At 41.8% G+C, this 12,500-nt stretch overlaps 1 protein-coding gene across 12 annotated transcripts in view; it reads left to right on the forward strand.

The window, feature by feature from the left end:
* The window catches only part of adgrl3.1 (adhesion G protein-coupled receptor L3.1), a 111,849-nt gene that overhangs the window by 33,502 nt on the left and 65,847 nt on the right, over positions 1–12,500 (forward strand). For all 12 annotated transcript variants that reach the window (XM_039794557.1, XM_039794913.1, XM_039794738.1 and 9 more), the window contains exon 4: positions 1,891–2,104. In XM_039794557.1, coding sequence (XP_039650491.1) covers positions 1,891–2,104 — 214 coding nt within the window. The remainder of the gene's footprint in view (positions 1–1,890; positions 2,105–12,500) is intronic.

A 12,500-nucleotide genomic window follows, 5' to 3' on the forward strand; every position in this document is an offset into this window, starting at 1 on the left:
TTGTGGTGAAGGGCAGTATTAAGTAAAGTCCGGGCTGAGTGTCATTGAACTCATTCAGATTCTTTGCTGCATTCGTGTAACCATAACGCTCCTCCAGCCAATAAGAGCCAAGGAAGGGAGGACAGGGTTGCTATGGTTATCGTGACAGGGAGAGCAAGGAAGGTGGTGCTGTGCCTCGCTTTTCAGGGATGTTGTAGGTGTGTGTGTGTCCATAGATGTGCACATGTATGTGTGTATTTGCTTTTAAGAAAGGCCTTGACAAGATGAATTCTTCAATAAAAAGAAATAGGACAAAACAACAAGCAGTCACGATCACTGGGCCTGTAGCCACAAACTACAGACTTAATATATTTTGTAAATTCGACAGGGACAATGCATATTATGTATATTGCACCAGATATAGCTACAATTCTCAGATGAGGTCTTTGGCCAGGGGTAGCCAGTGACACACAATATGAATGAATAAAGTCTTCATTATAATTACAGTATTGCTTGGTGATGACAAAACAGAACAACACAAGTGAACACCCCAGCTGATAACCTAATCTATCTATCAAGGGATGATGGCTGATGCTCCAAGGGCTCCCTGCCCTCAAGAACAGAGAATAACAACAGCCAAGCTACACCACAACAACCAAAATCCCTGGGAATATCCAGCCCCACACCCTCAATATCACAGCACCCTACTATAATCACAAGACAATATGTCTTAATAAACATGTTATACATATGTGTTTATAAACATAATTAAAAGGATAAGGACACATTAAAGAACACAAAAGACTGACCACATGACATCAAGATCACATTATAGCCCACACAGCAGACATTTTAACTTGTCACAGCAGGAATAAATAATAAGTGTAATTGAAAACATTGCAAATGACTGCATTCCATGCAGGTGCATATATCAGGGTCCTATTGTGTCATTGATTACTGGGACACTAGATGGAACTGAGCCATTGTTAACAAAATTTGTGTCAACTGTGCCTCTCCTCATATGTCAAGCAAAACATGTCTGCCGTGAAAAAGGTCTGATAGCAGCACCTGCTGCAAGGTAAGGCATCCAGAGGCAGAGCATATTCTCTTAAAGCACATTTTTGATTCATTTATACAAGCATATGTTTGGGTTGCAGTGTGTGTTGTCTTGGAATTTTCACATACCCCATCATATCCTATGCCTCTATGCGCCACAGATGAAAACTGTAGTGCAGAAGCTGTTGTGAAGATTGCCAGACATTCAGGTTATAAGATATCTAGACTTAATTAGTCAATGGCAGCTTGATTGCTGATTGGTCTTGCAGATGTTTCATCATCCAAGAGCATTCATCAGTTCTACTCATTAAACAAGCAAGGAAGCAAAGCAACAGCAGTAAAACGATCTGGGACAGATCAGTGGCTTCAATCTCATTGGAATTAATAGCATGTTTCCTATTTCGGTACGGTAAGGTGGATGTATGCATCAAATTTGTAACTTCTGAGAATAATTAGGCATTGCCATCTTTGAATAATATCTGCAGCACTAAATGCCTGTTGAAATTGCCAGGCAATTGCTCTCTATCTCAGAGTGATGTCTAAAACTGCTAACTGCAAAACAGTAATTACCATGTCGGTTCACTTGCGACAGTGGACATGCCCTTATAAATTATCTTCTGTGGCGCTATTGTTTTCATATAGTGTGGATAATTAGTCTATATGACAAGGGTACAAATGCAGTCATATTTGAACACAATCTGTGCTTGTACAATTTAGTCCTCCAGTGTATATGTTTTGAAGACAGCCATACACATAAGTATGCAAGTATGTCAGTAGGCAGGAGAGACAGTTATCATTATATCAAACTCAAATAATCCTCTCTGTACCAATGTGTGTTTGTGTCTGTGTGTCCAGCCTACGGCCGTGCCCCTATCCCCATGGCAGTGGTGCGGAGGGAGCTGTCCTGTGAGTCCTACCCCATCGAGCTGCGCTGCCCGGGCACAGATGTCATCATGATCGAGAGCGCCAACTACGGCCGCACCGATGACAAGATCTGCGACTCAGACCCTGCCCAGATGGAGAACACTCGGTGTTACCTGCCTGATGCATACAAGATCATGTCACTCAGGTCAGTCTACAGTGTGTGTGTATATGTTTGTGTGAGTGCTGCCAGGTGGCAGATGTTTCTACAGAGCTCTTCTGTAAAAAGTTTACCTCATCCATTTTGAGAGGACTGTAGAAATAAAGTGGACAACCACAGTGAAATTAATTCGGTGTATTGCTTTGGTAATTACGTTTGTCCAATGTTGCAGCTTGGTGCAAACTATACATGGCTGACTCGTGGCACAAAAATCCTTAGGACTTTCTACTCTTACTTTTTTACTTATTTTTTATAACATCTCTCAGTCCCACATATCCTAGTAGTTGTGCAGTGTCAACTGTGCATTTACTATTCATCCTGTCCCATCAAACAGCAAATAATAACAACATAAAAACGACACAACAGTGCAGCACACCTGTTAGACGTAGTGTAACAGGGAAAAGGAGAAGGAAAATCTGTGGAAACCAGTGTAACCGGTGAGCCCCACCCGGTGCAGTTCTGCTGCTCTGCTCTTCCTGTACATGCAGCACTACAATGCCATACAACTGTAGAACCTTATCACACAATGGAAATTACTCAGGTAACACTTCCTCTACAGCTGGCCAGTCTGATAGCCTCCTCTGCTAACAGTGCTGTTGGGAGCACAGCAACTGAAGCCAGAAAGAGTGCTCCACAGAATTAGCGGTATATCATTGAACAAGGGTTACAATATATGCTAAGTTTGGATTTTCTTTAATAGTATAAAAGTCCCTGAGATGTTCACTGTACTAGTGTGAGATGCCAACAAAGCCATTAAGACACAAATCTCACAAATTAAGCGTGAGACTTGATAGATATGGTTAAGGTATCATAGCCAACTATATCCTGACTCCCACATGTTTAAGAGTGACTAACTGATTCTCAGGAGCCTAAACTGGATATTATTATGAGCTTGATAGAATATGTAATTTAGATTTTTAGGGTTGTGGAGATCAGCACTTCTAACTGATATAGAGGTCTCATTTAAAAAACATGTTATAAGGTATTCCAGTTATATTTAGACAAGCTAATTGAACAGCATAGCACACTTGCTTGAAGGAAAAAATCATTACTAACGTGCAACATAAAAACTAGCTTCAGCAAAATATTTTTTCACCAGTCATCGCTGTAAAAATAAAATAATGGTTGCAAGACGTAATAATGCTGTGTGATTATGCCAAAGCTACTCTCATACCTCCGCTTTCTTTCCTCACTTAACTTTGCACAGCGGTTGCTATTCTTCCAAATGACAGATTTCATTAACAGGAGACAGAGCGCTGTTTTACAACATTTCGTTAACACTTACCTGGTCAACAAAGATCTTATGTTAAGTTTTACTGGTACTAGCTGTAATTATGAAGAAGTGGTCTTTTCATTTGATTTTTTTCGTATTGTTTTTTTATGCACTCTACAGTGCCAACCTTTTGTATCAGGCAGGTATGATAATGAGCACTAACTGGAAAATAATAGCAGAACAAAAATAGCATTGAGTGGAAAGCAATGCTCGGTGTAATGAGACTGGATATAGAGTATTCATTAGTATCTCAATTTTTCAGATCACGTGTTACCCTGATTTTGAGTGCTCTTTCCTGCTGTCCCATTATTTCCTCTTTCATCTTTTTCGGTCTCAATATTGCAGTCATCTACCTCTCTCTCGCTCACTTCTCTGTCTCTCTATCAAACCACCTGTCAGTGTCATGTGGCCGTGCTCTGATTGTGATTGCTTTGGCCTGGCTTGGTCTCTGCGCTTGCTCCGGCAGCTGCAGCTTGTGTGGCCCACTCTCCTGCAGCCCTTGCCATCCATAATTTATACACATGCGCACCCACACACATGCATACACACAACATGTGCCACACACAGCATACACTGCCCAGGGGCTACACCAGACTTTAAGCTCCAATTAGCAGAGCCAGAGGCCAAACGTAACTCTTGAGGGATCCTCTGTGGAGGTGACTCAGACCGGAAACAACAGTTTATCACATATATTTTCAGTGTGTGTGTGTGTGTGTGTGTTTGTTGCAAGAAGCTGTGAGTGAGGCTTCGTTCATGTCTGTGCACACAATACTGTGTGCAAAGACATGCTCATGCACACAGTGTGTTGTAAAAGCATCAGTGTTACACATAATGCAGTGAATCTTTGTGTGCTCATGCACATTTTGCTTATTGTGTGCACACTTGTTAATACGTGTTGAATGCTGTATTGGGGTTTTTGCACACATTGCAGTGGTATTTTTTTTTTTTTTTAGCTTTTTCCCATACTCAGACACACCCCATCTTCAGCCTGTCTGGTTTCCACTCTCTCATTCCCTCTATGTCTGTATCGTCTCTGGTTTTCAAGCCCAGCTCAACTGGCTGATAAAATCAGAGCATGTTCCGCCTGCCCAGTGTTTCCTCAGTATCACATTCTCTCTTTGTTTTCCTCTCTGCCGCTCTCCAAGGCCAGGGAGCATGTGGGTGTGTGCGCACGTATGTTTGTGTATGTGCGTGCGCCCATACCACATAATTGGTCTTGATATCAAAGCCTCATATCTCCAGAGGGTCTCACAAGGCTTCTCAGGCAACCTAGAGAGGACCTGATATCGCTGCATTTCCCAGATTATCTCCCCATTGGGATACACTGGGTTGGAGGGGAAACGAAGCCCTGGCCATGAAAGTTACGCTTAATCTGTTTTAGCGATATCCTGGCCTCAGTTCAGTGACTCACTCTGTTTTATCATGCTTTGAACTGAAATGCCGCTCTTTCAAAATGGCTACTGAGCATTCTTTTTTTAAGGTCTGTTACAGCTTACTTCAATTTGAGTTAGGTTTTACCTTTATTATTTCATTAGAAAAATGTACATAAGTTACCAATTTTTTTATTGTTTTACTAGGCACACCCCACTGGCTCAAGTTGTGCCTCCACTGCACTCTATAATGTATGTGTTTTCCTAAAAAATCTGGATTAATTTCATTGTGTTTTTCAAAGCAGCCGAGTTGGCTATAGCCGGGGTGTAGTTGGGTTGAGTATACATTAAAGTGTCACTAGGGAGAGTTATATCAAGACAACAGAAGCATTTGAAGGTTTGGGTTGTTCAATTCTGCACAGAGAGAAAGCTGCAAGCCAAAATGGTGGAATGCCTGCAAGTTATAGTGATCAGCTGACATAAAAGTGACTTGATGGCTTCTACAGTGATGCTTAACAATGCACTCCTTGTCCCTTACTGATACTTGAGTGCCTCATGGACCGAGTACCTTTCAGCGCACTCTCTCTCCATCTCACACACACATGCATTCAGGCACTTGAGGCTGCAAGTGTGGACACTGAAGAATGTGTAGACAGTGCACACACTCTGTTTTGCTACCTCTATCGCAGCTACCATGTTAGAAAATTACTTCTGACTACTTCAAACAGACCCCCCACCCCCCACACAGACACACACACACACACACACACACACACACACACACACACACACACACACCTCAACGCCTCTCCCACCATGTCATTTTGTTTGCCCTTGCCCCTTTATTTCTCTCTGTAGCGGCTTCTTTTTCTCTCCCTTCCCATTCCATTTTGAAGAAGTCCCTCAACACATAGGGAAACCACTTTGACAAGAAAGACAAGACTGAGGAGTTGTCCCCCCTTCTCTCACTTGCTTTTGGAAGTTTTGAATAACAGGTTTCATTTATTATTCTCCTATCTGTCACTCTTTTGATATCTTAATTTTTTATCACTCCATTTCCTGTTTTTTTTTCTCCCCACTTCTCATTCCTCAAATTGCTTCTCACCCCCTACTTCTCACCCTCTTTTTCACTTTTCCTTTCTCCCTCACCATCTGTTTTAGTTTTCATCGCCCTTTCCTGTTTTTCCATTCACTTTTTTCTTTCCCAAGCTCAGGGGAAAGGTTGAGGCTGAAGTGCAGGAGCTTAATGGGGTGCAGTGTGTTGCTTGTATTTTACAGTATGTATTCTATATTTTAGCCCTATCTTGACGAAATTGGCCAACTTGACCACCGGAGGTAAAGGCCAGAGAGAGATCCAAAGTGTCTAGATTAAACCTCAGCCTTCAGTGGCCCCAGGGAACCTAGGTGCACGATCAATCTAAACACAGCTATGCACACGTGCGCACACACACACACACATACACACACACATACACACACACACGCGCGTGCACACAAGCCCACACACAGATGAATACACATGCATGCATTCATGAACAGGCTTACTTGCTCATGTATGCAAGCTCACACACTTGCCCACATACACGAACACGCACTCAGAGAGAAATTGAGAGAGTTGCTCATCAGTTTCCAAGCTCGGGCAACTTCTTCTGGCAGCCTGTCTCTTTAGCACGGAGTCTCAGCCTTCAAAGCACCAGGCTAGTGTGCTAGTCTGTGAACCCGTTTGTGTGTATATGCCTGCGTGTGCACATGCGTGCATTTATGGTTGTATGCTTTTGTATGCGGGTGTGTGTGTGTGTGTTAGCAAGCGTGCACCCGCACGTTTGAACCATTCACGCGGGAGACTGTAAAGAAACCTCTGAAGTTTTTTTTCATTTGACTCTGAATTATAGAAAACCACTTGAATCATAGACTACAATCTAGTGCTAGCCATGTGCTGTAACCAGTGAACCATGTCATACAGTCTGCCACTTTTTTGTCAGGCATACCTGCACTTCATCTGTCTTCTCCATTTGAGTCTAATCCATCTCTGTATACACAAGAGAAGGAGGGGGAGGAGGAACAGATAATGACAAAGACACAGATACATTTATGCTCTAAACCTCTTACATCTAAATCTTACATTTTTGATCATTATTCAAGCCCAGTGACTCAAAGTACAAAAATGTTATTATCTGATAAATTGAAGTTTGGCACTGAGGCTGTGAGTACTGTGTGTTTTCTGTGTGTGTGTGTGTGTGTGTGTGTGTGTGTGTGTGTGTGTGTGTGTGTGTGTGTGTGTGTGTGTGATGTCTTGCAGAGGTGGACTAACTAGAATATTTACAACTATATCTTATTATATCTTGTCTCCGACTTTTTCAGTCTCAGTCTGTTCACTCGTCTTCTTTCCTCTCTCCATTAACAACCATGCTTCCCACTGAATGAGGCCATATCTGGAAATGTCCCACTTAATGTGTGTGTTGGTGTATGTATGCGTGCATGTATGTGTGTGTGCGTGCGTGTGCTGCCACCCTCATATAGTTACCACGGATACAGGAGATGCCCTGCAGCACCCTGGGGGCCCCTGTCACCCTTGCTCAGTGCGGTAATTAGGGCCCACACACACACACACACACACACACACACACACACACACACACACACACACACACACACACACACACACACACACACACACACACCTCTCTCTTAGAACTTAAGATACTTGGAAGATGGACAGATTCTGGCACACAGTCAGTCCTGAAACACATATACAGAAACTTTCCTTCAGATATGTGACAGCAATGACACAATTGTTCCATTGTCATCACATAATATTATTGTCCCTTACACATCTGCATTCTCCATCCACCCACTCATGCACCAATATACATTCCCCTTGACTGACAAACCTCTGTATTTCCACATGTCAAAGTCTCCACTGTCTGACCCTTTTCTCCTGTCGCCAAATCATGCTTATCATGCTTCACCGAGCACCTAAGCTATATGGCTGCCTGAGAATGGTTTGACAATGGTCTAGACCCCTCTCACACAAACACACACACACACACACACACACACACACACACACACACACACACACACACACACACACACACACACACACACACACACACACATCCAGAGACTAGCATGTGAATCAGTGCCTCAGACATAGACAGTGACTGACTTGATACTTTGACATTGACACTGAAGTGCAAAACTAAACTAGGACACAACAGCCCTCCTGCCCATGCACATACACAACAGAATGCCTTTTCTGTGCACCATGAGGTGAGGCTGACTAAAACCTACAAGACAACATATCGATGTGGCGTGGCTCCATCGTCTTGGCGGCGATGGTGTCTTACACGCTTTCTTGCTTTTCACCAACCAAGAGAGACAGCCCAGCTGTCTGAAATGCTACTCGTCTTTTAGCTTTTAGGAGGATTTGGAGTTTGTGCAAGCAGGTGGTCTTGGATTAAACTGTGGAGAAAGAGGTGTCACATAGAGAAATGCGAACACACACACACAAACACACACACGCGCGCATGCACGCACGCACGCACGCACGCACGCACGCGCACGCACGCACGCACGCACACACACACACACACACGTCAGCACAGGAATGTTGATAGGTGGAATCAGGAGGAAGACTCCCTGAATGTGGCCTGGAATCGGATGACATGGAAGTTGCCATGGTTACCAGAGGAAGAGAGGAGAGACGGCGGAGCTCAAAAACTGTACTTGGCGCGAGCCTGAACACAAGAATGAGGCCATATTGTGTTTGTGTGTGCATTGTGTGTGTGCCTCTGTGTATAACACATACTATATTATTCATAATCACTTTTTTCCTGTAAAACAGTTCAGTCGCCTAAAAGATAATGTCCCGTAGAAAAAAAAATATTATATATATAAAAAAATTATATAAAAATAAAAATATATAAAAATATGATTCACCATCACCATTAAAATAGGTCAATTTTAAAGGCTAAATTAACAGGCATCACATATCCCGTTACTATCCAGTTAGGTTTATACTCATATACTCGGTTATACACGGAGGTGCAGTTGGTTTAACAGAAGTACATATCCATACAGAATATACAGTATTAATAGTATACACAGTAAGTACTGCATGCCTTATGTCAAAAATGACACTTGACATGTTCAAATGGAATGGGAGGGAAATGGGAGAGAATTACATCCTCCAGCCAAATATTAATAATATAAGACATTTCAAAGCTTTTTCCCAGGAGGGAAAATGTTATTTTACCTGTGGCTTGTCTGACAGGCTGTTCGAGAGCTGACGGAAACGCATTGATGGACCGTAGAGGCGTGCGTTAGTGTTTGTGTGTATGCATATGTGTGTGCTTGTGTGTATGTGTGTGGGAGAAATTGAACGAAAGAGACAGATCTGTCATTTCTTTATAAAGGTGGTGAGGTGGTGCTGGCACAGGATGTGATGCGTCTACTTCGCTATACCCTGTTGTAGACATACACACAAACACACACATGAACACACAGACACTTGTCTTTTGCTCCCTTTCTTTTACCTCTGTCAATCACAATCCCTGCATCACTCTTCAATTACTTACTCCATCCCAGTTCCTCTGCATCCTTTTTTATTCTTCCTTTTCGTCAACCATTCCCATCACTCCTTTTGTCCATCTCCAAACAGCCCTTCTGTATATGTGTGTATAATCAGCCAGTAGTAGCAGAATCTCATTTGTGGTGTGTGTGTGTGTGTGTGTGTGTGTGTGTGTGTGGGTTGTGTGTGCGTGCGTGTGTGTGTGTGTGTGGCCTAACAGCTTATTTCTCCTGTAGCGAGATACAGTAACTATGCTCTGTCTGCTGTCAATTGGGTTTCCTGAACTCCTGCAGGACATAAAGAGCCCTGTGAAATCATCTCTCCCACTAACGGCCCTTTATTTGATATTTTTATAACTGCTCAACTCCCTCTGCTTAATTTTTCCCAGTTTGGGGATTTAATTAAATGTATTTTAAAAATGTGTTACAAGCTTTTAAAATCTATCTTTTTCTTTGTTTGTTTTATACCATGTGAAAAACTGGTTTGAAAATGTTGGGTTTATGTATGAGTCCAACTGTCAACAGCAGAAAATGATTTTCCAGTCTGATTTCTGCAAGTTACCTCACAGTGTGGGTGAACGAGCCGAGAAAAATACAGCGTCACATTATGCGCGCCATTAGTCCATATTGCATGTTCCGACCGTTGCACAACTCTCAGAGGGAGCTCCACCAAGATATTTCTGAATATTCTGAGCCATCAATGTTCCTGCTGGTTTGAAGAGAGAAGCCAAAAGATGCTCAGTAATGCAGTTATGCAACATGTTGCAAAGTGGTTCAGGGATTGTAAATCATGTTCTTGAATGTTTAGTTTATATACCGGTATGTGTGTATATATATATAAAAAAATTGAAAATATCTTGAAAGAAATTTGAAAATATCTTGAAAAAAATTGGAAAATATCTTGACTGTGTCCAAAATGCCCTTATTCACTCATTCACTACTTCTTATATAATATACACTGAATAGAGCCACAACACTGCACTGTAATTCTCACATTTATAAAATTTAATGCATTGCATTGTGGTATTGTTGGCAGAAAGTTGTGCACATGCCATTGGCCCTACTTTTGTGTACCAGTATGGGAATGTATACTATATACTGTAGTACATACATTTCACACATTCATACACATTCTGACACTAAATAAAATGGTGGGCGGTAAACATAGCGCACAATATATATGGTTCATAGACACAGCCTTTGTTCTTCGTTAAATGTTAGGAGTTTTCTGACAGCACTCTATCATACCACATCATTCTGTCATGTGTATATTTAGAGTGTTTTGTATTAATATTAATATTTATTCAGGACTTAAATGATCAGACAGTTGTTATCACAGAATTAAAGAGAGCCAAAGTGAAACCAGAAATTCCAGGTTCTGTTCAACAAGTAAGAAAACATAAAAAAATAAATAAAATCCCACTGACATTAGTGACAACGCTAATAACTAAAAATACAACCTCAGAACGGAGCATTTGCACCCATTTCGAATTATATCACTCTATTGAACGGGCTTTATCAGCCTCATAGATATGGGTTAGAAGGGGCCTGCTACACCTTATAGTAGGTTCAGGAGGCCGTTATCTTCTATTGCTAACTGTCACCAGTAGCTTTGTCAGGGAGTTCCGTTGTGAATTCAGACAAAACTAACATTATATCAATATATATACATCTATGTGTATATGTATAACGCTACTTGGTTAGGTTTAGGCAACAAAACTACTTTAGGAAAATATTGTAGTTTGGGTTAAAATACTTACTTTGGGGCATTAGTTAAAGTGCACATATTATGCTCATTTCAGGTTCATAATTGTATTTTGAGGTTGTACTAGAATAGGTTTACATAGTTTAATTTTCAAAAAACATATTTTTGTTGTACTGCACATTGCTGCAGATCCTCTCTTCACACTGTGTGTTCAGGTCTCTGTTTTAGCTACAGAGTGAGGCATCGCACTTCTATCTCATCTTTGTTGGGAGGCACGCATGCGCAGTAGCTAGGTAAGGATCACATCACCTAGCTGTTTGCTTCTACAACTTCAGTTAGTACAAGGCAGGATTAGCCGGGAGACTCACTCAAACAGCATGGATGTTGTTTTTTTTTTCAAGTTTGTATCCGTGTGGAAGCACCAGAGCCACAAAAAAAAAAAAAAAATTCATAATATGGGCACTTTAAGAATGTTACATAAGGAACTTTACCTAAGAAAGTTAACTTGTGCTATTTAAAAAAAGAATTTTGGTTTCACACGGTACACGGTACACGAACATCGGTCTTCCGGGTGACACATCCACCAACCCAACCCAACCTCCTTACATGGAGTTTTGCTCTTCATAGACTTAACCCCAATCTCCACACTCACAGAATCACAAACTTTGTGGCGCGTTCCCGGTAAGTCTTTGAGGGTTTAGGGCTGCATTTTGAGCACTTTATCAACACTTTTCATAAGCCTGCATTTCTACAGACTTTGCCTTCATAGTGTTGTATCGTTAAAACATGGGGTTACCATGAAATTCTAGACAGGCACAGTTGTCTTATGCTCATTACTTTGACTAAAAACAGTATTGATGTATTTGTAGAGAAATACAAGGATTGTAAAGACAACATGAGCTGAGCAATTGCAGTAAGTCTAAAACTTCACCCAGGTAAGATAGTTGCCATATGGTTCCATCCCCGAAAGGCAAGTCAGAATGACATGTCATATCTACTGTTTGATATCTATAGTTGCCGAAATGTTTGACTCTACTTTAATGTTGATTCCAGAGGACTGTGCTAAGGCTTTGTGCATCACTCACTCACGCTCAGACACCTCTTTTAACTTGTGAAGATTAGTTCCCAGTTCTCACTTGCTCTGTAATTATATAGTTCTTCAAATCTGCACTCGAGCACATGCAGCCAGATGCACACACACTCGCAAATATTTATTCCGTCTTACATCTGCTCGCAGAACCATGCATGTGCTAGCACATATGCGCACACACACCCACCACACACACACTCCATCAGCCAGCGTCAGCCTCATCAAATCATCAGTCAGTCAGTTATGTTTATATGAGGCATAGAGACGGAGACGGAGTGAAGGGCGGTCTGCCAAACAAAGTAAAAAACATCAGAGACAATAACAGCAGCAGCACCCACTGCAGCATCACAGCTTTCTCTTTCCCTGCCTGCCAC

Source organism: Perca fluviatilis, chromosome 1 (assembly GCF_010015445.1).
Source record: "Perca fluviatilis chromosome 1, GENO_Pfluv_1.0, whole genome shotgun sequence".
NCBI classification, from domain to species: Eukaryota; Metazoa; Chordata; class Actinopteri; order Perciformes; family Percidae; genus Perca; species Perca fluviatilis.